At 34.6% G+C, this 27,285-nt stretch overlaps 1 protein-coding gene and 1 long non-coding RNA gene across 2 annotated transcripts; both read right to left on the reverse strand.

Annotated features, from left to right (window-relative positions):
• Window positions 1–12,681: 12,681 nt before the first annotated feature.
• On the reverse strand, window positions 12,682–17,712 carry LOC107901836 (uncharacterized). Its single transcript, XR_001685462.2, has 5 exons — window positions 17,475–17,712; window positions 17,062–17,220; window positions 16,847–16,909; window positions 16,410–16,764; window positions 12,682–12,876 (listed from the first exon to the last, which is right to left on the reverse strand). It is a non-coding gene; the product is annotated as an uncharacterized lncRNA (long non-coding RNA).
• A 6,265-nt stretch (window positions 17,713–23,977) lies between these two features.
• Window positions 23,978–26,228, reverse strand: LOC107901845 (L-type lectin-domain containing receptor kinase IX.1). The gene has a single exon (XM_016828009.2). The coding sequence runs from the start codon at window positions 26,153–26,155 to the stop codon at window positions 24,185–24,187; it is 1,971 nt and encodes a 656-aa protein (XP_016683498.2). The 5' UTR covers window positions 26,156–26,228; the 3' UTR covers window positions 23,978–24,184.
• Window positions 26,229–27,285: the final 1,057 nt, after the last annotated feature.

Genomic DNA, 27,285 nt, shown 5'->3' on the forward strand with positions numbered 1-27,285 from the left:
TTTTTATCCTAAATTTCAGTTTTTTCATCCTGAAAAAAAAAATCAAATCCAATATGATTTGCTAAAATTTAGGATGAAAATGCTGAAGTAGCATGCTTTTATTCGAAAGGGATTCAAATGGCATGGTATCCCGATTTCACATAATCCTTTCTCCTACATATATAATTGTTCAAATTTAGCGACCAACTTCATACAATGAATTAGTTATCGAAGGTAAGCTAGATATATTTGATGGTGAAGATGTATTGTGCGTTAGCACAAGCATCTTTGCTGAAAGATCTGTCATTCCTGCCTCAAAATTAAGGACTTGAACTGCCAACTTTATTGAGGGCCGTAAGTTGTGATCTGAGTGAGTACACCAAATTCCGACAAATATCATATATTTCACTTGCTTCTCATCAAATACCATATTCACTTTTTTGTCAACAGCTGAAAGAAGGTTGTCTTGATCATAGATATGCCAAACCCAGTTTATCGGTCCAATGTCATAATCTCTAGGATCTCTGTACCTTCTGCTTATCATAATCTCTAAGCTAACAACCCCAAATCTAAAAACATCTAACTTGCAGCTAGGTCTCCCTGTCTTTATATACTCTGGAGCCAGTAACCTAATGTTCAAGCTAAATGGGTTGTGGGTGGTCCTAGATCATGGGCCATGAGTTTGGCTAACCTGAAATCACCTAACTTCACATTAATTTTGGAATCCAACATTACCTTAGCAGTTTTGATGTCCCGGTGCACCACGCATTGCTTTCAATCATTGTGAAGATAATCCAATGTGTTTGCTAAACCAAGGAAAATCTTGTACCTCATATCCCAAGTGAAGACGCAGTTTTTGCTAAACTAGTGACTATCTAGGCTACCATTTTGCATGAACTCATAGACAAGCATGAACTAACCTCGGTCATGGCTCCATCCTAGGAGTTGCACTAGATTACGGTGTCTCAATTAGCTAATGACCTTCACTTCAATTATGTATTCCTTCTGCCCTTATTTAGAGCCCTGTAGAATTTTCTTCACAACTACGTCAATATCTAAGTGTTGCGAACTCAACATGCGAAGCTAGGAGCTCATTAGAAGATGCGAGCTCAAACAAGCCTGTGAGCTCAATTGAAACTATGAACTCGAGAAAAAAATGTGAGCTTATTTAGAGATGTGAGCTGTCATGGAATTTGGCGAACTACAAGATATGATGCAAGAAGAGTTCACATATGTTGATATTTTGTGTAAGTCTGCTTATTTAAGATTACTTGTTAGAAAAAGTAGAGTTAGTATTGAAATTATCCTAATTGGTGTAGATTTACCTAATCAGGTTTTGTGCAATTTTTATGCTTACTTTTCCTAGAAGATTAGGTAAGATTAGTTAACAACTTGCAATCACTTTCTGTTATATATTGTAAATTTTTGGAATAAAAAAGTCGAATGAATACACAAGCAATTTATTCTATTTACTGTGTTATTTCTTTGTGTTCTACACTTAGTTAAAAAATCTAACATTTGGTATCAGAGCTTAAATATTTAAGGGCCTTTTGTTAGTGTCACAATGTCATCTAGAAGCTTCACACCACCTTCACCTCCTATTTTTGCTGGTGAAAACTACCACATCTGGGTAGTAAATATGAAGATATATCTTCAAGCATATGATTTATAGGAAGTGGTTGAGACAGATAGAGAGCTAGCACATTTGCAAGATAATCCAACGATAGCTCAAATCAGATAGCATGGTGATGAGTCTGGTAAGAAATACAAGGCTTTGTCATGCCTTCAAAATGGCATGTCAAATGTTATCTTTACAATGATTATGGCTTGTGAGACACCGAAACAAGACTGAGACAAACTGAAAGAGGATTTCCAAGGGACCGAAAAGATAAGAGAACAACAACTCTTGAACTTGAGGAGAGACTTTAAGAACCTGAAGATAAAGAGACTAAAACGATTAAGCAGTATGTAGAAAGGATTATGTCCATTGTCAATAACATAAGGCTACTTGGTGATCATTTTAGTGATAGGAGGTGTAACATCCTTAACCCGGTTACGGAGTATTACCAGAGTTTACAGAACATTCACAGATAATTTATACTAGTTACTAAACATTTTTTGATATCAATCATAACGTTCCTTAAATGGACCTTCGAGGCCCAAAATTGATGGTGGAAATAAACCGGGACTCAATCAGGATCTCATAAAATTTTCCTCAAAATTTCAAGATTTTGCTTATGAACAGTACCCACACGCCTGTGTGGTATAGGGACACGCCGTGTAGTCTGGCCGTGTAACTACACGCACCCGTGTCCCTAACCCGTGTAACTCTTTGACTTATAAGGTACGAGAAAATTGAAGTCACACAGCCAAGTCACACGCCCATATGCTAGGCCATGTGGTGAATTTTATTTTTGAAATTTAGGTGCAGTTTTTATACAACCGTGTAACACGCTTGTGTTCAAGGCTGTGTTAACCAAACGGTTGAGACACACGCCCATGTCTCTACCCGCGTGCCCAATTTTGAACATTTTGTTTCTCATTTTTAAGATGTAGGAGGCACATGGCTGGCCATAAGCCTATGGGATGAGCCGTGTGTCACACATGGCCAAGACACACGCCTGTGTGTCTACCCGTGTGGACAAAATAAAGTCATTTCCTAGCTTCATTTGTCACCCAAAACTTTCCATTTTCCTGCACCAAAACTCACCAACATATATCCACCAATCCAAACATTATAATCACATACATTAAGCAATCAACCCCGTTGAATCATTTCATGTATTCATGGGTATAAACTTACTCTTATTGTAACAGCCTAATTTTAGCTAAATCGAAATAGTGGTTTCAGAACCACAAATATGAGGTCTTAAAATTATTTTAATATTATTTTTGGTGTTTATAGCATGTGATTTTACATGTGTGAAAATTTCGTGAGCTAATTTTATTGTTTAATAGCTTAATTTGAGAAAAAGGACTTAATCGCGTAAAATGTAAAAGTTGCATTCTATATGATAAAGGTGTCAAATTGCTATGGCTTATTAAATGAAAGGTCCTTATGATGATATTAGACCATTTTAAATGACAGTGGACTATTATGGACAACCATTATATGTTTTTAATGTTTATTCATTAAGGGTAAATAAGTAATTTTATAAATAAGTTAATTAAAATACAACAAAATATGAAATCTTGTCCATCTTTCTTAATGGTGACTGAATATTGAAGAAGAAAAATGCTTAAATGGAGTTTTAGGGTTTGACAATTGTAAATCTAATTTGGTAAGTGTTTTGAACTCAATTTTTGATGATTTCTATGTTTTTGTGATTGTTGCTTCGTGTTCTAGCTAACCCGTGCTTTAATTTTCAAATTTGATGATGATTTTGTAGAGTTCCATTGATGAATGCTTGAGCTCTTGAATGTTTGATGATGGAAAATGAGTATTTGTTGATAGATTATCATGTTTTATAAAGTGATTTTTGGTAAAAATACAAATTAGGGATTAAATTGTGAAAAGATGAAAATGTGTATGTGAAATATGGGCTTCTAGGGGTATTTTGGTAATTTGGATAAGCATGGATTAAATTGAATTTTGTGAATTTGATGTATTTGAGAAATAGGGACTGAATTGAATAAATGTGGAACTTTAGGGGCTAAAGTGTAAAAATGCCCAAATATGTGTTTGTGGACTAAATTGAATGTGTTAATGAATAAAAGAGTTAATTTTGAATGTATATAGATCAAGAATGAAAGAAATCGAATTTAGATCGGGGGAAATCGAAAGTTATTAAATAGTAGATCCAGCCCCTCTATTCCAACGACGAGGTAAGTTCATATGCAAATAAATGTCTTTAAATTGAGTATAGATGACATGATATGTGTATGAATTGGCATGTTTTAGCTGCCTATATATGTGTTGAAATGGTACCAAATTGGTTACTTTGTGTGCATGAGAAAAGAGTGGCAAATTGGCTTTACAAATGGCTTATTTTTGTCCACACGGGTAGAGACAAGGGTGTGTGTCTCAGCCGTGTGTGACACACGGTCATGCTGCATGGCCGTGTGTCCACTGGGGTACCCTTTCTAATTGAGTCAGTATACCCTACAGGTTTGGCACGGCCTAGACACACAGGGGTGTCTACTGGTCGTGTGTGGCACACGGGCTGGCACATGGGCATATGGCCAGCCGTATGGCCAAATCAGTAACCTCCCTAATTTTCCCACGGCCATGGCACACGGGCTTATCTCCGATCGTGTGATGCAAGTCAGTATGTATGCCCTGTTTTCACATGGCCTGTGACACGGGCATGTCTGGTAGCCGTGTGAGGCACACGGCCTGTTCACACAGGAATGTGACCTTTAAATGTTTGAAAATTTTCTAAGTTTCCCAAAGTTTGCAAATGTTATCAGTTTAGTCCTGAACCACTTCCAAGCATGTTTTAAGGTCTCGTAGAGCCTTACAAGGGACATTGTGAATGTTTTGAATTGATTTTGAGTATGAATGTATAAATGTATATGAATAAGGTGTGTTATTCATTAACCCTATTTCGATGACGGATACGGGTTAGGGGTGTTACACTTATCATAAACCTAAATGCTTAATATAATTCCATCAAACGGACGCACAATAAGCACTTGCGTAATTTCCAAAACATAACTTTTAAGATAACCAAATTAGATCATCATTAGCCACTCCAATGGCTAGATTACAAAACAACAATTACAAGCCATTATTGGCCAAATAAGCTTATACATGCCATTATACCAAAATGAGATTTCTATTTACACCAAAATGAGATATTGGATAGTGTGACGATTACTTTGACCGACTTCCAACCTTCGCGAGCTCCCGAGCGCTATAAAACAGGGAAAATTAAACAGAGTAAGCATTTTATGCTTAGTAAGTTCGTATAACAAAAAATAAACTTACCAATCATATTATCAATACAAGTATACATAGTCAAACTTTCCATAAAATTTGGGTGAGTTTAGCTAAACACAAACACTTAATTAAACAAGTTAATCACATAACCTCATATAAATATCAAGTAAACATAGATGAACTTATTACATTACAAGCTTCTATGAAATTTCACCTTTCCACATTATAAGAGTCTTTTCCGTCGAACTATTGAAATTTCGATGGATGTTTGGGTAGTATACACAAAGTATACGTATCAACTATCCATCAACTCATGTGCAAGGGTACTCATTAGGGTACATAATAAAAAGGCACACTCTTGAGCCACACATTTTATAACAGGATTACCAGTCCAGGCTAAATCCTATTCGTAGTATATGCTCTAAAAAGCTTAATTTGGATTACCGGTCCGGGCTAAATCCAATCTATAACAAAGGCTCAAGAGGGCTTACATTAGAATTACCCGTCTGGGCTAAATTCTATCTGCAACATATACAGTATTATTCTTATTCAAGAAATCACTTTAATCCATCGAAATTCTACATTCAACTGGAACATGACAATTTGTCCATATTTCATAACTTGTGACTATTTTATTATATATATCATCTCATACATATCAACACAATCACACAATTCAATTCAAGCATATTAACATACATATTTAAGTTACACGAACTTAACTTGAAAATGGTTCGTATTTGAATTTCAACTAGTCCGAAACCTTTTGCTTTCCTCGATCTAGTTCGTAGTTGGTCTTTCCGGATCTATATGGGTAAATTTAACTATTAATCTATCACATTTCATATACATTTGCATCCTATTACATCCTAGGCAAAATTATCATTTTGTCCCTATCTTTTTCAAAAATTCTAATTTCGTCCCTAGGCTCGGAAAATGAAATTCATGAAATTTAACCCTCTTCCAAGCCTAGTCAAAATTTATATACTACATTTACAGCACATACATTTCAAAAATTTCAAAATTTTCCACGGGTTTTACCACTTTTTCATTTTGCTCCCTAAATCAAGTTTTCATCAAAAATTGCTTTGTAAAAGTTGTTTATCTATGAAAAACTTTTCATTTTCTACCATAAATTTCTAATTTTTATCATATTCATCCATGACCCAAATTTCATACATTGATAACTTTTCAAATAAATCCCCTAAATAGAAAGATTAGACTATCCCGATTCCAAAAATATAGAAATTATTAAAAACGTGACTTGATTTCATACCTTTTTAAGCTTGAAAAGTTTTCTTCCTCTCTCCTAAGGTTTCCATAGAAAAATTGGGGAAGATGATAAGAAAATAGATGATTTTTTTCTTTTTAATTAATTATCATATATTAATTTTATTGATTTCCAATTTAGTCCCTTCCCTTTTCTAATTTTTCCATGGATGAGTCATTAAAATGTCTACTAACTACTCCTCAATGGTCTAATTACCATATAAGGATATTAAGTCTTGAATTCCATAGCTATTTGATACCTATATCTACTAGAACCCAACTTTTCCATTTTATGCAATTTAGTCCTTTCCCTAATTATACACAAAATTGGTAAAATTTTTGTATCAAAATTTTCATATGACCTTCCTATCATGATGCCAATCATAAAATAAAAATAAAAGAGATTTTTATTTTTGGCTTGGATTTGTGGTCCCAAAACCACTATTCCGATCTCACCGAAAATGGGCTGTTATAGGAGGATTGTCAAAAAAGTCATCACAAACTTGCCTAAGAAGTATGAGTCCAAGATTTCATCCTTGGAGGACTCAAGAGACTTAATAACAATCTCTTTGTCAGAGCTTATAAATGCTCTGTATGCATAGGAACAAAGAAAAGCAAGTAGAGAAGAGGGCACAGTGAATGTGCGTTCCAAGCAAGAAATAAGGAGAATCCATGTTCTTCTAACAATAAAGGCAAGAAGAAATGGAATGAAAGAAAAGATAGACCAAAAAGAGATGGTGAGAAGAAAAAGTATCCACCATGCAATCATTATAAAAATGCAGGTCATTCAGAAAAGATTTGTTGGTTCAGACCTGGTGTACAATGTAAAAACTGCAAATAATTTGGTCATGTTGAAAAGTTTGTAAAAAACATAAAACAATAGCAACAACAGCACACCAATCAAGCTCAAGATGCTTATGAAAATCAAGCTTAGGAGGAGCTCACATTCACTACTTTATGTTTCATAGTCAATAATGAAAAGAAGAAAAACTTGTTGATTGATAGTGGCTATACAAAGCATATGGTTTCAAACGAAAGTATGTTCAAGAGAATTGACAAGTCCTACGGATCGAGAATCAGAGTTGGAAATGATGTGATCATTGAAGCAAAAGGAAAGAGAGATGTTCAGGTTAGCACTCCTATAGGTACAAAAGTCCTTACTGAAGTTTTGTTTGTACCAAATATTGATCAAAATTTGCTCAATGTCGGTTAGCTTGTTGAAAAGAACTATTCTGTCATTTTTGAAAGTAGAAAGTGTATTATATCTGATGTTAATTGAGATGAATGATAGGAGATTTGTTCTAAATTGGAACTTAGTTGCCTTAAAGGTGTACTCTAGTTCTACTAATGATTCTGAATTATGGCATAAGAGATTGGGGCACGTCAACCATAGGTCAATGGATATGTTGTACAAGCATGATTTGGTTGAGAACATGTCTGGATTTTGTGAGCACAATAAAGTTTGCGAAGTCGGTTAGTATGGGAAGTAAGCAAGGCTCCTATTTCCTGCGAACAAGGCTTGACGAGCTACTGAGAAGCTACATTTAGTTCACAATGATGTATATGGGCCAATGAAGACTGCTTCACTCAGTAATAGCAGATACTTCAGATGACACTAGATACTGTTGGGTATTTTTTTTAAGGCTAAATATAAAGTTGCTGAGATCTTCTGGAAGTTCAAAGTTGTTGTTGAAAATCAAGCTTGTTCTGAGCTAAGAATACTCAGGTCTGATAATGGGACTGAGTACAATTCTAAAAAGTTTCAAAAGTTTTGTAAAGATGCTAGGATCGAGCATTAGTTAACAAACACATACACGTCACAACAAAATGGTGTATGTAAAAGAAAGAATATAACAGTGATGGACATGTGAAAATGTCTGTTGTTTGAGAAGAAGCTACCAAACAAGCTATGGGTTGAAGCTGCGAACACATCTGTATATCTGCTCAAAAGATTACCAACCAAAGTTATGAAGGATATGACACATTTTGAAGGATGGTTTAGATTTAAGCCATCAGTGTCACACCTGAAGATTTTCGGTTGTTTGTACTATGCACTCATTCCTACTATTAAGAGGAATAAGTTGGAAAGAAGAGCACAACTGGGTATCTTTGTTGGCTACAATAGTTACAATAAAGGGTATAAGATTTTTTATCCCTTCACTAGTAAAGTGTTTGAAAGCAGAGATGTCAAGTTCAGTGAGGAAGCCTTATGAAATTGGGAAGCTACAGAAGTAGAAATGGTTGAACAAAGTCAAATTGAGTTGAATGTGCAAACTGATGAAGTTCAACACCAATATGGTAATAGTGTCGTTGATTTTCTAGTCTGAGGCACCAGAACTATATATGAGATTTATGAAAGATGTGATGTTGTTATGCTGGAAACTGCGAGCTATGAAGAGGCAATAAAAGAAAATGGCTGGAAAGAGGTTATGGAAACTGAGCTATCCATGATTAAGAAAAATGAGACTTGGGAGTTGGTTGACAAACCAGTCCACAAGAAGGTTATTGGAGTAAAATGGGTTTACATAACCAAGTTAAATGTTGATGGTTTAGTAAACAGACTCAAGGCTAGGGTGGTCATAAAAGGTTATAGTCAACAATATGGGGTAGACTATGCAAAAAAACTTTGCACCAGTAGCTAGATTGGACACCATCAGGCTGCTATTAATAATGGCAGCTCAAAGAGGGTGGAAGATACATCAGCTTGATGTAAAATTAGCATTCCTCAATGGTATTCAGAAGAAAGAGGTATATGTTGAACAACCACAAGGTTTTGTAGCTAATGGTGAAAAGCACAAAGTATGTAAGTTGAAGAAGCCTTTATATGGCCTTAGACAGCTTTGCGAGCCTAGTATGAAAGAATTTATATGCACCTAGTGAGCTTAATCAGTGAACCCACCTTGTATGTGAAAAAAATAAGGAAATGAGACCTCACTGATAGTATGTTGATGACTTGCTGGTAACTGAGGGTTGTAAAAGGCAGTTGATAAAGTTTAAGAAGCAAATGCGAGTTGAATTTGAGATGTCTGATCCAGAAGGCATGACCTATTTCCTTGGTTTGGAAGTGTTACAATCTGAAAAATGAATCTTCATCAGCCAAAAAAGTTTTTCATTAAAGATGTTGAACATGTTTTGCATGGAAAACTACAAATCAGCAAACACTCCCATTGCCAAAGGAGAAAAGCTTGTAAGCCAAGGTAACTTTGAAAAGGTTGATGAAGGCATCTATAAAATTCTTATAGGATGTCAACTTTATTTAACAATGTCAAGCCCAGATATTATGTTCGTTATTAGTCTACTTTTAATATTTATGCATTGCTGCAATGTAGTTCACTCTAAAATTGTGAAGTGAGTTCTCATGTATATTAAAGGAAACCTGAGTTATGGTATTGAGTATATGAAGGAGAATGAGCTAAAGTTGATTGGCTTCACAGAAAATGATTGGGTTGGTTCTGTTGAAGATATGAAGAGCATTTCAGTGTACTTCTTCACTTTAGGTTCGAGTGTATTCAATTAGAGCTCAAAAAAGCAAGAGACTATTGCACAATCAACTACGGAAGCTGAATACATTGCAGCAGTAAGCCAAGCACTTTGGCTAAGAAAGTTAATGTTTGATTTAAATTTTAAGCAAGTGGAAGCAACAGAGATACATTATGACAATCAATCTACTATTGCAATTGTAAAGAATCTTGTCTTCCATGGAAAGACAAAGTATTTCAATATGAAGTATCATTTTGTTAGATAAGTTGAGTAGTCAATGAAGTGAAGTTGGTTCATTGCAATTCAGATGTTCAACTTGCTAATTTTCTTACAAAACCTCTTGGAAGAATAAGGTTCGAGAGGCTGAGAGATGATATTGGAATTCGCAGCATTATGGGCAAGGAGGAGTGTTGCGAAGTGGCCATTCATGTAGTGGCGAACTCAATATACGAAGCTGCGAGCTCAAACAAGCATGCAAGCTCTACATTTGTGAGCTCAATTGAAACTACGAGCTCGACAACAAAATGTGAGCTCATTTAGATATGCGAGCTGTTATGAAATTTGGCAAACTACAATATATGATGCAAGAAGAGTTTGCATGTGTTGATATTTTGCCTAAGTCTGCTTACTTAAGATTACTTGTTGGAATAATCAGAGTTAGAATTGAAATGAACCTGATTGGTACATATTTACCTAATCAGGTTGTGTACAAATTTTACACTTATTTTTCCTAGAAGATTAGGTAAGATTAGTTGACAACTTGTAATCACCCTCTGTTATATATTGTAAATTTTTGGAATGAAAAATGTGAATGAATGCACGAGCAATTTATTCCATCTGCTATGTTATTTCTTTTTGTTTTGCACTTGGTTAGAACCCCAACATTAAGTCAGCTAAATGCCCTCTGTAAAAACGCCAAACCCACCTTAACCGAGCTTATTTTTATCACCAAAATTATTGGTAGATAAAATAAGATCTCTGTAAGAAAATCTTGTTGGTCTCGCTTCTCTTTCAAGGTCCTCATTAATTAAGGATAAGCTTACTTTCACTTTTGTTTCACTTTTCTTCAGCCTCCACCACCGAAATGGAAAACATGCAACTATAAACCCTAGAATTAGAGCTCAAGGAATTGAAAGACTCGCTGTTAGTATTTTGATCCTTCTTTGATTTTCTTTGTTTTGTACCGTTGCATCCAAACTTGAATTGAATTGCCACGATACCAGATTATGTATTTCTATGCCATTGCCTAATCGCCAAACGAGGAGAAACCTATTCTAACCCATTTAGGCAAAATATTCCTCAAGCCAACTGTCGAAACCTCCTTTTTGAAAAGGGGTCGACTTTATTTTAAGAAAACGAAAACGAAAAATGGGAGTCGCCACCAATCTTTTTTATGAGGTGTGATCGGGCCACCTAGTGATTGATCATTTTAATAAAATGTTTTGATTTACTAAAACAACAATTTTGGTCTACGAAATTCGAGAAAACGAGTTTCAGAATCGATTACGTACGAGGAAGGATTAGGACCCTCGTAACGACCAAAATTGGTACCTAATTGATTAATTAATGTCTTTATTTCGAAAGTTAAAAACTCGAAAAAAATTCAAAATACGATCCCTTTTTTATTATTAATGTTGATTTAAAAAATGCTTGAATAAATTGAAACAATCATTAAAGGCCTCTCGTCTTGAGATAACAAAATGTCACATCCCGTAAGTCAGGACACGACATTTGAACCCTCGAAAATAAGCTTGCCTTTTAATTATTTTATTTTTAAAATTATACTTTGATTTTTAAAAGGATATTCAGTTATTTAGATCTAATGAGAAAGATCAAAACCTCGTAAGTTAGGGCACGGCCTTCTCGACCTTCTAAATGCAGAATATTACTTTTATTTTTATTTAAAATTCACGTGTTTTAAACTTTGAAAAGATATTTCGCTATTTTAGGTTCAACGAGAAAATTGAGACCCTATAAGTTAGGGTACGATTTCTCGTTTCTCCAAAATACGAAACATTGCCTATTTTCAAAAATTCCCTTTTTACGAATTTGCAATATTTGAAAAAAAGAAAATTGGCATGTGAATAAAACATTATACCCATGAATGACAACCATATCAATATACTAATAAACAATTAATTATTCGTAATGGCAATAATCATATGATACAACTTAATACCAATATTAACAATCAAAGGTGAATGAAATAAGCAAAATAAATAATAACAATGATAACAGTAATGACAAAACAACACACTAAAAGGAAAATACTAATGAATGTAAATAAGACAAAGAAACAAACAAACAAGTACATAAATGAATATAAGGAGAATGGTTTGCAAAAATATATAAAATAAAGAATCAAAGTAGAATATAAATAAAATTAAAGCCATAATTTGTAATAAAACATATATAAATAAATAATAGATAAAAAATAATCAAAGTAGAATATAAATAAAATTAAAACCAAAAATTGTAATAAAGCATATATAAATAAATAATAATAGATAAAAGATAAAAATGAAATAATTCAGGTTTTTTTCTCTCTGCAAGCCAAGAGTGCTTTGACAAAGAGTCGTAGAAAAAGCAGTAACTGCTGCAGCTTAGGATGGAGGAGGGTGGTGGCACCGTCAAGGAGAAAAAAGATGAGATCTTGTTACTGGTAGATGAACTCATTCAATTATCTGTTAAATGTTCATTGGTGGTACCGAATGAGAAACCTACTCTGATCTGTTCAATATGGACAAAGAAGGCCTACAACCCGGAAAGTTTTAAAGTACAGATGAAGTGTATAGGGAAGACGAAGAGGAAGTTTGAGATCCAGCTGGTAGGGAAAAATCTCTTTCTAATTGTGTTTGATTTAGAAGATGACTTGGAAACAATAATGGAAGGGAGACCATAGTTGTTTCGTAAAAGCCTCATTTTATTCGATTGGTTAACCAAACCGACCGAGAAAAATCAGATCTAGCTGTATTCTTCACCATTCTGGATTAAGATGGGTTCGTGTTCACAAGAATTCAACAAAAAAGATTTATTGCATGCCATCGGGGTAACTTTTGGAGGAGTAATCAGATCTGAAATTGCTGGGGATTTATGTCATTTAAAAATAAATTTGGATGTGCAGAAACCTCTACTTAGAGGTATCTTTGTTTCAATTGATGATAAGAATAAGTCGTGGATATCTTTTAAATATGAGAAATTACCAGTTTTTTGTTTTGGATGTGGAAGAATAGGGCATAGCCTCAATGATTGTGATGAACTGAATCCTGCAGAAAAGAATAGAATTAGTGATGATCCACCATATTCTCTGGCATTAAAAGCTGAATCAAATCAAATTGGAAATGAGAGTTTGAAATTTAATCTTTTATCAAAGAAGATGGTATCCCAACACTCTTACATAGGTGTCATGGAGGTGCTGTCCGACAATGGTAAAAAACTTAACGACGAGAATACTATGAACTGGAACCCTCAAAATGATTTAAAATTGGGGGGTTTGATGGAGATGTTCAAGAAGCGGGAGGAAGGATCTAACATGTAGGAAATTGGTGAGTGGAGTGAAATCTCCAACACGTTGGGAAAAAATTCAACTCTAGATAAGAAATCTAGTTGGAAGAGAATTGTAACGAGGAGTATGTCAATCCAAAGAAGAAGGACAGTATTATAGGAAAAAGGAAATATTCGGAATCTGATAGTGGTAACAGCAGTACCAGAATCACAAATGCAGATGGAGCAAAAAGAGTAAAACATGAAGAAGCAAAGGGTTGAATTGAAGATCCCTTAGATGAGGGTGTTGGAAATCTGAATAGGATGATGTTCCCAAATTTTATGAATCAGCGACTGCCAGAAGGCATGCTGACTGGACGCAATGAAAAACATATGTTGGAATTTTCGTGGCTTAGGGAGTCCACGGGTAGTACGGAGGCTACGACATTTGTTAAAGTAGCATAATCCCCAAATGGTCTTCTTAATGGAGACAAAAATTGACAAGAAGCGCGTGGAGAAGGTTAGGAGGAATTTTGGGTTCTTGAATAGGATTGACATTGAAGTTGAAGGTTCTCGTGGTGGATTAAGTTTAGCATGGAAAGGAGAAATCACGGTTCAGTTGAGGAGTTTTTCAAAAAGCCATATTGATGTAATGATAACAGAGGAAAATGGCCAAGAGGATTGGAGGTTTACTAGGTTTTATGGCTCACCCTATTTAAATAATAAGACTATTTCATGGAATTTATTAAGGAAGTTGGGAGAAGAACAAAACCATCCCTGGCTAGTATGTGGAGAATCTAATGAAATCTTGTACTCCTTTGAAAAAAAAAAGAGGTCTACCAGCGAAGCAGAAAAGAATGGAGGCTTTTTGTGCGGTTCTAAAAGATTGTCATCTAATGGACATTGGATACTCTAGGGCCTAGTTCACTTGGGAAAGGGGGAATTTGCCAAAAACAAACATTAGAGAAAGACTTGATAGGGGAGTGGAAAATGAAAAATGGATGAATCTTTTTCCATTGGGGAGCATTCAACATTTGCCCTACTCAATGTTGGATCATTGTACTCTTCTTCTAAACACAATTTTTGATAACAATCATACGGTAAGTCATAAATTCAAATTTGAGGCATGGTGGACCATGGAAGAATCTTTTGAGCAAAAAATCAAGATATCATGGGAATCATATACAGGCACATTAATGGAGAAGCTTGAGAGGTTACAAATCAGTTTGAAGAAATGGGAAAGTACAATTAGAAAAGACAGAGAGGTTCTTAAGAAAAAATTAACAAAGGAACTTGAATTTTTGATGGACAGAGAAAGGGATGATGAAACGATGGAAAAAATAATTAACACTAAGATCCATCTTAATATGGAAATTGATAAAGATGAAATCTACTAGGAACAAAGGGCAAGAGAAAATTGGCTAAAATTAGGGGACAAAAATTCAACATTTTTTCATAAGTTTTCCTTAGCTCGAAAACAGCGAATACAATTTCCAGGCTGGAGCTGGATGGTGGAAGGGAAACTATAGATAAATTAGAAATTAGTGAGGCTGCCTCTTTATTTTTTCAGAAGCTGTTCACGTCAAATGGAGTTGGGGATCCATCTCATCTTCTAATCGGTATTCAAAATAATATTTCTTCTGATTTAAATACAATACTGTCGTTTCCTTATACTGTAGAAGAAATTAAGACAGCTTTAAAAGGGATGGGGTCTACAAAAGCACCAGGTCAAGATAGTTTTCCAACATTATTTTTCAGAGGTACTAGCACATTGTAGGCAAAGATGTCAAAAATTTATGCTTGGGAATTTTGAATTATGATTAGAATTTTGAATCTTTCAATCAAACGGATATTGTGCTTATTCCCAAAACTTCAAATCCCAAAACAATAGTTAATTATAGACCTATTAGCTTGTGTACGGTTATTTACAAAATAGTGGCAAAGACGATAGCAAATCATTTTCAAGAAGTCATTAGGAGATGTATTGATCATGCACAAAGTGCATTCGTCCTTGGAAGACTAATTTCGGATAATGTTCTTCTAGCTTATGAAATCCTACAAACTTTCCGATAGGAATGCACAGGAAAAAAAGGATATATGATAGTGAAGCTTGATATGAGCAAAGCTTATGACAGAGTTGAATGGTGCTTTTTACACGATGTAATGTTACAGATGGGATTCACAAGTGAGTGGGTGGCACTAATTATGAAAAGCGTTACCACAACCTCTTACACAGTAAACATTAACGGAAGTAGGGGAAGAATTTTTTGACCGACTAGGGGGCTTCGACAAGGTGACCCTCTTAGTCCTTTTCTTTTTCTTATTTGCAGTGAGTGTCTTTCATCGTTGATGAGATTGGAAATGGGAGAAGGGCTGTTAAAAAGCGTAAAGGCTAGCAGAAGAGGTCTAGAGATTTCCCACCTTCTTTTCGCTGATGATTGTATTTTGTTTGGCAAAGAAACAAATAGGAGAGCAATAGTACTAAAAGAAATACTGAAGGAATATGAAAGATGTTTATGCCAATGTGTCAACTTTGAAAAATCAACAATATTTTATAGCTCAAATTCAACGGGAGTCATAAAAGGAAGAAATTTCAGAGTTGCTAGGAGTAAGAGTTTCAACAAATTTGGAGATGTACTTGGGGTTTCCTAATATGGTTTGCAGAAGGAAAAAGGAGTCCTTTCAAAACCTTAAGGAAATGATTTCTTGGAAAATTGAAGGATGGAGTTATAGACTACTATAACAAGAGGGAAAGGAAATCTTCATCAAATCAACCCTCCAGGCAATACCTACCTATATTGCTTCCTTCTACCAATTCATTATGTGGAGAATTTGAAAGCATTTTTGTGAAATTCTAGTGGCAAAAAGGTTACGAGAAAAAAGGAATTCATTGGTGCCAGTGGAAACATATGTGTCCTCCTAAAGAAGAAGGTGGAATGGGCTTCAGGAATATGTCTAAATTTAATATCATGCTCTTAGCAAAACAAGGCTGGAGGTTTATAAACAATCCAAATTCTTTAGTTACGAGAGTTTTTAAAGCGAAATACTTCCCGAATGATGACTTCTTAAATTCATGTTTGGGGAATAAAAGCTCTTATGTATGGAAAGGTATATGGGCGACTAAGGGTATTTTGGCAAAAGGCCTTTGTTAGAAGGTGGGTACGGGTTCGAACATCTCAGCTATCAACGATGCATGGAATCTAGATGCAATTAATTTTAGATTATCCTTAGTTCCTTTTATTATGATAGATTTTAAAGTTGCCGCTTTGATTAGTAGAGATGAACGAAAATGGAAAAAAGAGTTAATTGTTAATACCTTTCTGGAAGAAGAAGCTAGAAGGATCCTCCATATCCCTTTGACGAGAGAGCCTCATGAGGATTTCATGGTGTGGAGTAGTGAGCCTTCGAGAGTGTTTTCAATGCGGAGTGCCTACAAACTATTACAGATTTTGGATCCTAGAACTTACGCTTTACAATCCATCTATAGGGATTTTTACAAAAAATTATGGCTTCTAAATCTGCCTACAAAAATAAAAATTACAATCTGGAGACTCTCATGGAATTACATGCCAACACGAGTCAACATGTAGCGCAGGAAGCTAGTCAACAACTCAAATTGTCCCGTTGTGGTGTAAGAGCCAAAACTATGGATCATCTTTTTCGCGAATGCCCTATTTTAGTATCAGTATGGAGTGCATTAGAAATCCCAAATCTTCTATAGAATACTAATTTAGAGTTCATACAGTGGCTCACCTGGACCTTTGCTCAATACTCTTCTTCTTAAAGCAGACTAATTGGTTGTGCGTTATGGGCCATCTGGGGTGACAGAAATACTCGAATCAATGATAACGTCAGTAGAAATGGTCAGGAAATAGCAGTTTTTGTTAAAAACTATATTAAAGAACTTGATGGGGTTGAATCAAGAAATTCAAAAAACTTAAAGGATGTTGGAAAATGGAAACACCCACCGGGACAGGGAGTAAAAATAAACTTTGATGGAGCATATGATGCGAGACACTTCCAATCGGCTTCAGGGATAGTAGTTAGAAACAGAGAAGGGGCTGTTCTCCTCTCTTGCTCAGAAATTCATCAAGAAGTTCCCTCCTCCTTCACTGCAGGAGCGATCGCTTGTAGAAAAGCAAACCATATAGGAATCAAAATAAAATGGTCAGAAATCATCATTGAAGGAGATTTGCTATCGGTAATAAAAAAATGTAAGGTGAAAAGGCAAGACAAATCGCAGATCAGGGCATATATTCACAATATTCATCAGGCAACATATAGATCCAAGCATTTCAGATTTGAACATACTCCAAGATCAGCAAATGGCTTAGCGCACATACTAGCAACAGAAACATTAAAGATGAAAGAAGAGATATACCTGGTTGAAGGAGTTCCTCGATATGCAGAATAGTAGAAAGTAATTGACAGTGAGCAAGAACCAGATTGAAGATAAGAGAAGATGAACGAAAAGAGGGGAAAATGTTTCAAAATGACCAGATGGAGTGTTTTTCGGTGATTAAAACTCCCCTCGTAAATGAAAATGCTTGAAGAATGAAAATGATAGAAAAATGAAGTCACAGGCGTCAAGATTTTCTGATTGGGCAAATCGTCGGTTATAATTATTTTTAGTCTAGATTTTTCTTATCTTTTAAACTCAATTTTTCTGATACGGGCTTATTTAACTTGGGCCTATTCTATGTTTCTTGTTTATTTTATTTTTGGATTGATTGTTATTTTTCTTTATTTGAGTTTATAAAAGCCCAATCTGAAGTTTTAATTTAAAAAAATAGATAAAATAATAATAATGATAGTAATAATAAATATTATATATAAATAAAAGGAAGATAAATAAATGAATTTTAATCATAAAAAAGGTTGAATAAATAAATTTTAAATGAAATATTAAAATTTATATATAAATAGATAAATAAAAGATATAAAAAATAAAATAACGTTAACTAAAAAAAATGAAGAATAATAGAAAAATTAATGAACAAATAATTAAGTACATTAATCAAAGGACTATATTGAAATCATAATAACATTAGAGGCAAAAATCGTAATGAATTTAATAATAACAGCGAAATAGGACCAAAATAAAACACGCGTAAAGGGGCGAGGACTAAATGGAGAATTATCCCTCGTCCTAAAATGACGCCGTTCTTCATGGGACCAAATGGAAGTAAAAATGAAATTATGAGGTAAATTTTTAAAAAAGAGAAAAACGGGATCGCAAACTGATTAAAAACTGGAAGGGCTAAAAATGCAATTAGACCCTTCCGTTAAAACACGCAGATCCTAAGGATGGAGCTAGTTGGGTCGGATCTGTTTAGCCAAAATGACGCTGTTTTGGTATTAAAAAAACCCTAAGTGAAATGGTGCCGTTTCACACCTACTATTTAAATCAAATTTTTTACTTCAAAATTCATTTTAACCTTCCTCCTAAAAAAAACAACAAAACTCTCTCAAAACTCTCTCCCACTTTCTCCCTCAGCCCCATGGCTGACCATGCTTCGATCGCCGGACCACCGTGGTGATCGTCGGGCAACGGCATCGTTGTTCACAGTGGCCGGTAAAATAAAAAAGGGTCATTTTTGGCCTTTCGACTCCCCAAGCCCCCAAAAAAGGGTCATTTTTCATCAGAAACGATGAACCTCAGCCTCCACAGCGGTACAAATGCAAAAAAATGGGTAAGTTTGGATTTCTTTTTATTTTATGCCATTCTGTTTTTTTAAAAAAATGAAAATAGAAATAAAAAAACAGAGCAAAGAAATAAAAGAACCACCTTTAGAATTCTTTTTCTATTCTGTTTCGATTGCTTTTTTTGTTTCAATATTTGTATTTCGTGTGTAAAAAAATACACTGGTTCTTGTGACTTTTTATAGCCGAAAGAAGGAAAGAAAATAAATACAAAGTTTTTTGCTACTGTTTTTCTTCTCTTTGTATCTGTCCCTTTTTTTTGTCCTATCTGCAGGTACAGGGCGAAGGCCACATGTTGTGGTGGCAGAGGCAGACGGGTATGAGGAGCGCTAACGTGGCGACGAGCGGCGGCAGCTCTTAGGCTAGGGTTTGGTTATTTTTATGAACATAGGTTTAGGTTTGGGTTTGGGCTTAGGTTAATTTTTGGGCTTGTGAAATTGGGTAGTATATTGGGCCTGGTATATTTTTACATTTGGGCCATTTTTGTAACTGGACTCAGACTCTTAATTTACTTTGGTTTTTATTTTATTTTATTTTTTGTTTGGTTTTTATTTAGGCCCGGGCAAATTGGGCCTGTTACACCAACCAGATAAGAAAGACTAGAATTTCCATTAATGACTGGGTTATCAGCATAAGTCAAAAAAATGCTTAAATTTTTTGTGTTGGAGTTGTAACTTACCCATGAGTTTGCTCCTAATCCATTGCTAAAGATTTTTTTTCCATGAGGTAGTTTTCATAGAAAAAATGGAGTTAATGTTGATGCCTACATGATCATCACTTAGATCCCACTCATTTTGGAAAGTATCAAACTCCTCTGCAACTATATATATTATTGCTGGCGGAGGGTGACTTAGGGTTCTTGAACAATCCAAGAAACCCATCACTTGAATTGAAAGGCATTTTGGACTCCAAAAGTGCCATAAAGAAAGATATTCCATCACCGTAGTTATTGAGATCAACAAATCTTATGATGAAAGAGAAGTGGGTGGTGAAGTCTGTTTGCCTTCCGTCAATAGCCCAAAGTCGCACTGCTTTATTATATGAGACACATCCAGTGCTGCTGCGGAGGTTGTTGATAGTAGTGTTCTTTATGAGTACTATAACATTTTCTATTTCAAAAGCATTGCCTTCAAAATCAAAGTTTTGCAAGTTTTAAATAATGAGAGAATAATGTTGTTGAAGTTGGCTTCCATGCAGGCCATGAAGCAGACCAAGCTACCTGAGCCATGCAAGTTGCTGCTGAAGCTCATGCTAATGTTTTGTTACTTTCAAGTGGATTATTTTTGCTACTTAGTTGGATATGAACTAAGTTGTTAGCATGTTTGATGTAATTAGGTGATGATAGATTGATAAATCAACTTTACCAAATGTACAAGTTATGTTTATCTATGTTACTTAGTGGAGTTAGGTAAATGTTTAATTAGCATTTTCATCATTTTGACTAGCTAAATGCTTGGTATATGTAATGGCATTATGAATTTATTCAAGTGTAATGAAAATCTTTCAAATTCTTCTTCATTTTTCTGGTTTTACTTAAGCATTTTCATGTTCACAAAACTATAGCCGATTTTCTTGTTTGTTCAGCAAGCATTTGAAACTTATTGCTTAAGTTTCTATCAAAGATTTACATTTTGTTCTCTTAGTTCTAACAATTGGTATCAAGAGCTCATTTCTTAGTGGACCTCTCTCTTTTCAATCCTCTAAAGCATGTCTTCATCCAGTTTCTCTCTAGCTCCACCACTACTGTTCAATGGTGAAGGCTACCATATCTGTGTAGTGAAAATGAAGACCTACCTACAGGCATTCGACTTGTAGGAGGTTGTTAATGCTGATATAGAACCACCACTTTTAAGAGCCAACCCCACGGTGGCTAAAATTAGATAACACTTTGGTGACAGAACTAAGAGATACAAGGCAATGTCCTGTATTCAAAACAGTGTGTCAGATTTGATTTTCACAAGGATTACGGCCTGTGAGTCTCCAAAACAAGCTTAGGATAAGCTTAAGGAGGAGTTTCAAGAAACTGAAAGAACAAGGCAGCAACAACTCTTGAATTTGAGAAGGGACTTTGAAAGTTTGAAAATGAAGAAGGCAGAAACAGTTAAGCAGTACTCAGATAGGATCATGTTTGTTGTGAAAAGCATTAGATTACTTGGGACCCGTGTGGTTCACACTGGCATATGCTCAGCTCGTGTGGGATTGGCTTGGCCATGTGAATCTTTAAGATAGCCCGTTTTGTCAGATTTTGGCCCGTGTTTCGCTCTTTTTACTCCCCTATGCTCATCTAAGTATATAAAAATGAAATTAAAGGATTATGAGCATCAAATTCACTAAATTATGTAATAAATCATCCAAAAACATGACAAGCATGAGATTAAAACATGTTACATTTATGGTTTATCATCTGGATTACCCATCCGGGCTAAATCCAATCCATAACATATGCTCAAGAGGACTTATATCAGGATTACCCGTCCAGGCTAAATCCTTTCATAAATGAGATCAATAGGATTACTCGTCTGAGCTAAATCCTGTCAGCAACAAATGCAGGACCTTATTCATTTCGGAAAATCACATATCCATCGATTTTCATTTATTCAAACGGGATTTAACATTTTCAAGTATTTCCCGGCATGTGATTATTTCATACATCTATCACATCCATATAATTCAAATGATCACATTCCACATTCATTCCAAGCATAAAAGTAGCTTTTTCATCGTTTATCCTTTATCGGGCATTATCGTGGATCGGGCTTTGTCAGATGCATTTTTAATGTCATATATATATATACAATTCACAACACAACATTTAATTCAAGCATATAGACATACGCAATTTAGTTACACAAACTTACATTGACAAATGTTCGTGTACGTAAAATCTACTAATCTGACATTTTCCTCTTTTCCTCGTTCTAGTTCCGAATTTGGTCTATCCAGATCTATATGAGTAAATTTAACATCAATTTATCATATTTCATATTCAAGGGGACTCAATATTTATACAATTCACAACACAACATTTAATTCAAGCATATAGACATACGCAATTTAGTTACACAAACTTACATTGACAAATGTTCGTGTACGTAAAATCTACTAATCTGACATTTTCCTCTTTTCCTCGTTCTAGTTCCGAATTTGGTCTATCCAGATCTATATGAGTAAATTTAACATCAATTTATCATATTTCATATTCAAGGGGACTCAATTTTCATCCTAGGCAAAATTATTATTTTACCCCTAACTTTTCCATAAATTCCAATTTCGTCTCTAGGCTCGAAAAATGAAATTTGTGCAATTTACTCCCTATTCCAAGCCTAACCAAAATTTCACGATAAAATTTACAGCATATATATTCTATAAAATTCATAATTTTTCTTCAATTTTCACAAATTTACATTTTAGTCCCTAAATCATGTTTTCATCAAAAAATCACTTTGTAAAAGTTGTTTATCTATCAACAACCTTTCATTTTCTACCATAAATTTCAAATTTTCAGCATATTCATCCATGACCTAATTTTCATACTTTGATAACTCTTCAAATTGATCCACCAAATAAATAGATTAAGCTATCCCGGTTTTAAAAATATCAAAATTACTAAAAACGAGACAAGAAAACTTACCCTATTTGGCCAAGAAAGTTTCTTCTCTCTCTCCTAGGGTTTCCATGGAATATTTTGGGGAAAAAGATGACTAAAATGATTTTTATTTCTATTTAATTAATTTATCATCTTTAATAATTTTGATTTCCAATTTAGTCCTTAGCCTTTTTCTAATTTTCCATGGATTAATCATCCAAAAATTTCTACTAACTTTTTATTAATGGTCTAATTACCACAGAAGGACCTCAAGTTTTGAATTCCATAGCCATTTAATCCTTCTAGCTACTAGAATTTAACTTTTGCATTTTATACTATTTGGTCCTTCCCATAATTAAACACATAATCGATAAAATTTTCTTATCAAAATTTTCACATGATATTTCTATCATATTATGGACCATAAAATAAAATTAAAATAAATTTTATTTTCGGTTTGAATTTGTGGTTCCGAAACCACTATTCTGATTTCACCAAAATTGGGCTGTTACAGGTTCCTTTGGCCAAAACGTGATCGTTGGAACCACAAGTACCAAACCTCACCTGGGAGGGGTGTAGTACCTTTTCATTGGGGGTGTAGTACCTGAGAAATAAAATGCCTTAAGGAACCAATTGGGGCGGGGTTCCTTTGAGTACGGTTCCTCTATCTCAATTTGTGTTAGAGTTGTGTGACCCAAATTCTTATTAAAAAAAAGAAAACAAGTGGGAAGATAGGGGTATGGTACAGGCTGCACAAGTGGAATCTGTATAGAAGTTTACTTCCTCTATTTGATTTTTTTATTAGAATAAGGTGTTTTAACCTTACTGCATTACTTTTATTAGATTTTGATTAGAATATGATTTTACAAACCCATAAATAGACATAGCCTATACTCCTCTTGTATCATTCGAATTCGACATAGTGAATTTTCTTCTCTTCTGCCCGTGGTTTTTTCTCGAAAGAGTTTCCACGTAAAATTTTGTGTTTTATTTTTTTTCTTTGCGATAAATTGTCATTATCGACATTCTATTTTTCACAATTTGCTTACTAACTCTTAGGTACTGCACCATTTTCTAAAAGGGTCCGATAGCCTTGAGCCATTTTGCTCACTAACTATTGGGTACCACAACTTTTTAGTCAGGGCATCGCACCTGGATTGGTACAACTCAAAATTTTGTTTTCATTTTTTAAAAATAACTTAAAAATAATTTCTTAAAAAAACTATTTAACTAAATTTAAGTTACAGATAATTTATTATATCAAAACATTAATAAATAAAACTTAACATATATAAATTTTGTTTATTTAAATTATTATATAGAATATATATAAGGGGGAAAATTTTAAATTGATAAAAATAAATTTATTAAGGCATTCTATGGAAAGCTTTGGTTATTTTCAATCTAAACTCACGAGCTAACAATGCTCATGTATTAAGACAAATTTCCATGCTTAATAATGCAGGTTGTTGTGTAATTGCTCTGTCATTCCATGTAGCAATAAGATTCCTTAATTATCAAAATCTAGTGAATTCATTTATCTGCAGCTGGTTATTAATAATTAGAAAAACAAATTGTTTTCCAGAAATATCATATGTTAATTCAAATGACACACTAGATATGATTTAATTCAATGACAAAATGTACACCTCAAATTTGAATCTCTTTCATTAAGTAAAAAAAAAAAAAGACAATATTTTAAAAAATGTTTGACATTGAAAAATTGCGTTGACTGTTAGAAATAAACAACGACAATTGGAGACATCGAGACATCTTAGCATAGAAAAATGTGACGGGATGGCTTAAGGCTCGATCCCGAGGTTCGAATCAGTCACCAAAGTTTCAATAGTGCTGCTTGTTCTTGTTGCTATACGTTGATGATATTGATAGGTAGGAACAGGCATTTCCAGTGGAAGATTTGGCAGTGCCACATCAAAATCGAGAACCTGAATTGCTTGTCGGATTGAGGGCCTTAGACTGCTATCAGGGTGAGCACACCACAATCCAACAATCATTAGACACTCTATTTGTTCTTCATCAAACTCTGCATGCAACCTTTCATCAACAACTGAAAGTAGGTTCCCAGTTCCATAAAGATGCCAAACCCACTCTACCAAACCAATTTGTGAGTTTTCTTCGATTGGATCAACTGACCTTCTCCCTGTAGCAATTTCCAAGGCAACTATCCCGAAGCTGTACACATCTGATGCCTTACTTGCCCTGCCGGTTCTTATATATTCCGGGGCCATGTAGCCTAATGTTCCTGCCAATCCTGTTGTCAAAGGTCCTAGTTCATGGTCCATTAACCGAGCTAACCCAAAGTCACCAAGCTTAACATTAAAGCTAGAATCTAGCATTACATTGCTGGATTTGATGTCTCGGTGAACCACACATTGCTCCCACTCTTCATGAAGATATAGCAATGCAGAGGCCAAGCCTCGGGCTATTTTGTACCTACAGGGCCAATTGATAGGAGTCTTCTTGCCGAACAGGTGGCTGTCCAGGCTACCATTTGGCATGAAGTCATAGACTAGAAGAAATTCACCTCCATCATGGCACCAACCTAAGAGTTGCACTAGATTTCGATGTCTCAACCGACTAATGATCTTGATTTCAGTAATGTATTCCTTTCTCCCTTGTCTTGAGCCCCTTGCAATTTTCTTGACAGCAACCGTGGTATCTGAATCATTGAAATACCCTTTGAAGACAGCTCCAAATCCTCCTTCACCCAACTTTCTCTGGTTTGAGAAGTTGTTGGTAGCTACAACAAGATCGTTGTAAGAAAACCTTCTTGGCCCTGCTCCTCTTTCTAGGTCGTCATTGATGGAAGTTAAGTTTACTCTCTCTTCTCTTTCTTCTTTCATCTTCTTCCATCTCCGAAAAAACACGAATGATATGGTGACAACAATCATTAAAATGCTCAGCAGAACTACAAGTACTACTATCATTTTGTTCCTCTTTCTCTTCTTTCCCTCATCAGTTGTCTTTATTTCTAAACTTGAGCTGAATTCCCATGATAGAAGTCGATGCCGCTCTGACTTATGACTCGTAGCAGCTGAAATTCCAACCTTGACCCTCTCTGGTAAGATTTCCTTGAGATCAACATGATGGGAAAGAGTGAAATCCCTTTTAGAAATACTTGTGTTCTTGTAGTTCAATGTCACGCTCAAAATCTGAGCAGTGGCATTGTAAGAAATCCATGCATCGGCAGTTTTTCCATCGTACAAACTGAAATTCCAAGTAGTGTACTTAGCTGAAGCAATTGAATTGGTGTTGATCCCAATATGCTGAACCGGAGGATCCCATTCAGAGTTGGAGTAAGTGTCGAACTCGACCAGAACAATCTGGTTCCGAGATGAATCGCTTGTTGTGGTGTTAAATAAGCCAAGGAACCCACCTGCAGAATTGGGTGGGATTTCAAACCCAACAGGAGCAAGAAAGAAAGCAAGCCCAGCTGCATAGTCTGACAGAGTTTTGCCATGGGTGTCTATGTTGAAGGAGAAACGAGTGGTAAAATCGGCAACCTGGTTAGTACGAGAATCCCAGATTGGAACATCTCGAGAATACGAAACTCGACCAACCCGACACAGATAAGATATGTCGTTAAATTCAACATAACCAACAAAAGGTCTCGCATCCCCTTCGTAGAGAATGCTGGTTGCCTCAGGGTTAAAACGAGGTATCTTAAAGTGAACTGAGTTAACACAAGGAAAAAGGAACAGGAAGGAAACGAAGGGAAGAAAACTCCATAAGCAACACGAATGGTTGGCCATAGCAGTGTGAGAGATGCCAAATAGATGGATATCTTACTGGAACTTGTATGTCAAGGGCACATACAAGTATAGCTATAAGCTTCAATTTTTTACTTGGCATGGAACCATAAAAGAATTGAAAATGAGCATAAAAAGACTTAAGTCAAAGTCGTCGTATGGACTCCGGTGGGCAATGCGGAATTAACAAAGTCATGATGTTCGAGACGTACCGGCTATGCTATGCCCAGAATCGACGCCAACATTGACTGATGGATAGCTTATGCTACCATACATAAACCACGTTCGAACAATAAAAATAAATAAATTTTTAATTGAATTATCAGTTTATACTTTAATCTAATATATATTACTAATATATTTATTTTTTAATAAAAAAAGGTAAAATATAATCTAACTTTTAATACTGAACATTCATGATACTTTTTCTCTGATAGAAATCTTTTGTCACTTTAAAAGTTAGCATTTTATTTTTCAGTTTAATTTAATAGATTAACTTTATTTTATTTTGTTATAGCCAAACCAAGGGGAAAATATCTATTAAAAATAAATAAAAATATTTGTTAAGAAATTATGATAAATTTTAAAATTATTTACTTTTCATTTATAAAACCCGAAAGACAAATATTTTAATAAAAAATATTAAAAATAAAAATTAACTCTAATTTCAAAGAAAAAAATCAAACTCAAGTTGAATTCGTTCAAAAAATTTATTTTATTATTAAAAAATAATAATTTTATATTTTATATTTCTTTAATTAAATTTAAATTTAAAAAATATTTTTAAATTATTTAAATCGAATTCAAATCCAACTGGATCTAGTAAAAATCATTATCACCCTAATCAAACTGGCTGACAGATCTACACTTGAATTTTTGGTACACGATTAAGTCTTTTGGAACCGTTTTCTTTCAAGACTATAATCATGTAAATTAATTGTGCGATTTACTAGCGAATCGTTGAATCTTTTAACACATGAATTTGAAAATAAGAAACAAAGTGCCTCTAAAGTCTAAAACCATGTATGCCAGAAGCAATATCTTCATTTAGAAACTAAAATTATTTCCTTGCATTTCTTGGTTTAAAATTTTAATTAAACATTTTTTATTTAAAAATATAATAATATTAATAT

The sequence above is a fragment of the Gossypium hirsutum genome, chromosome A11, assembly GCF_007990345.1.
Source record: "Gossypium hirsutum isolate 1008001.06 chromosome A11, Gossypium_hirsutum_v2.1, whole genome shotgun sequence".
NCBI classification, from domain to species: Eukaryota; Viridiplantae; Streptophyta; class Magnoliopsida; order Malvales; family Malvaceae; genus Gossypium; species Gossypium hirsutum.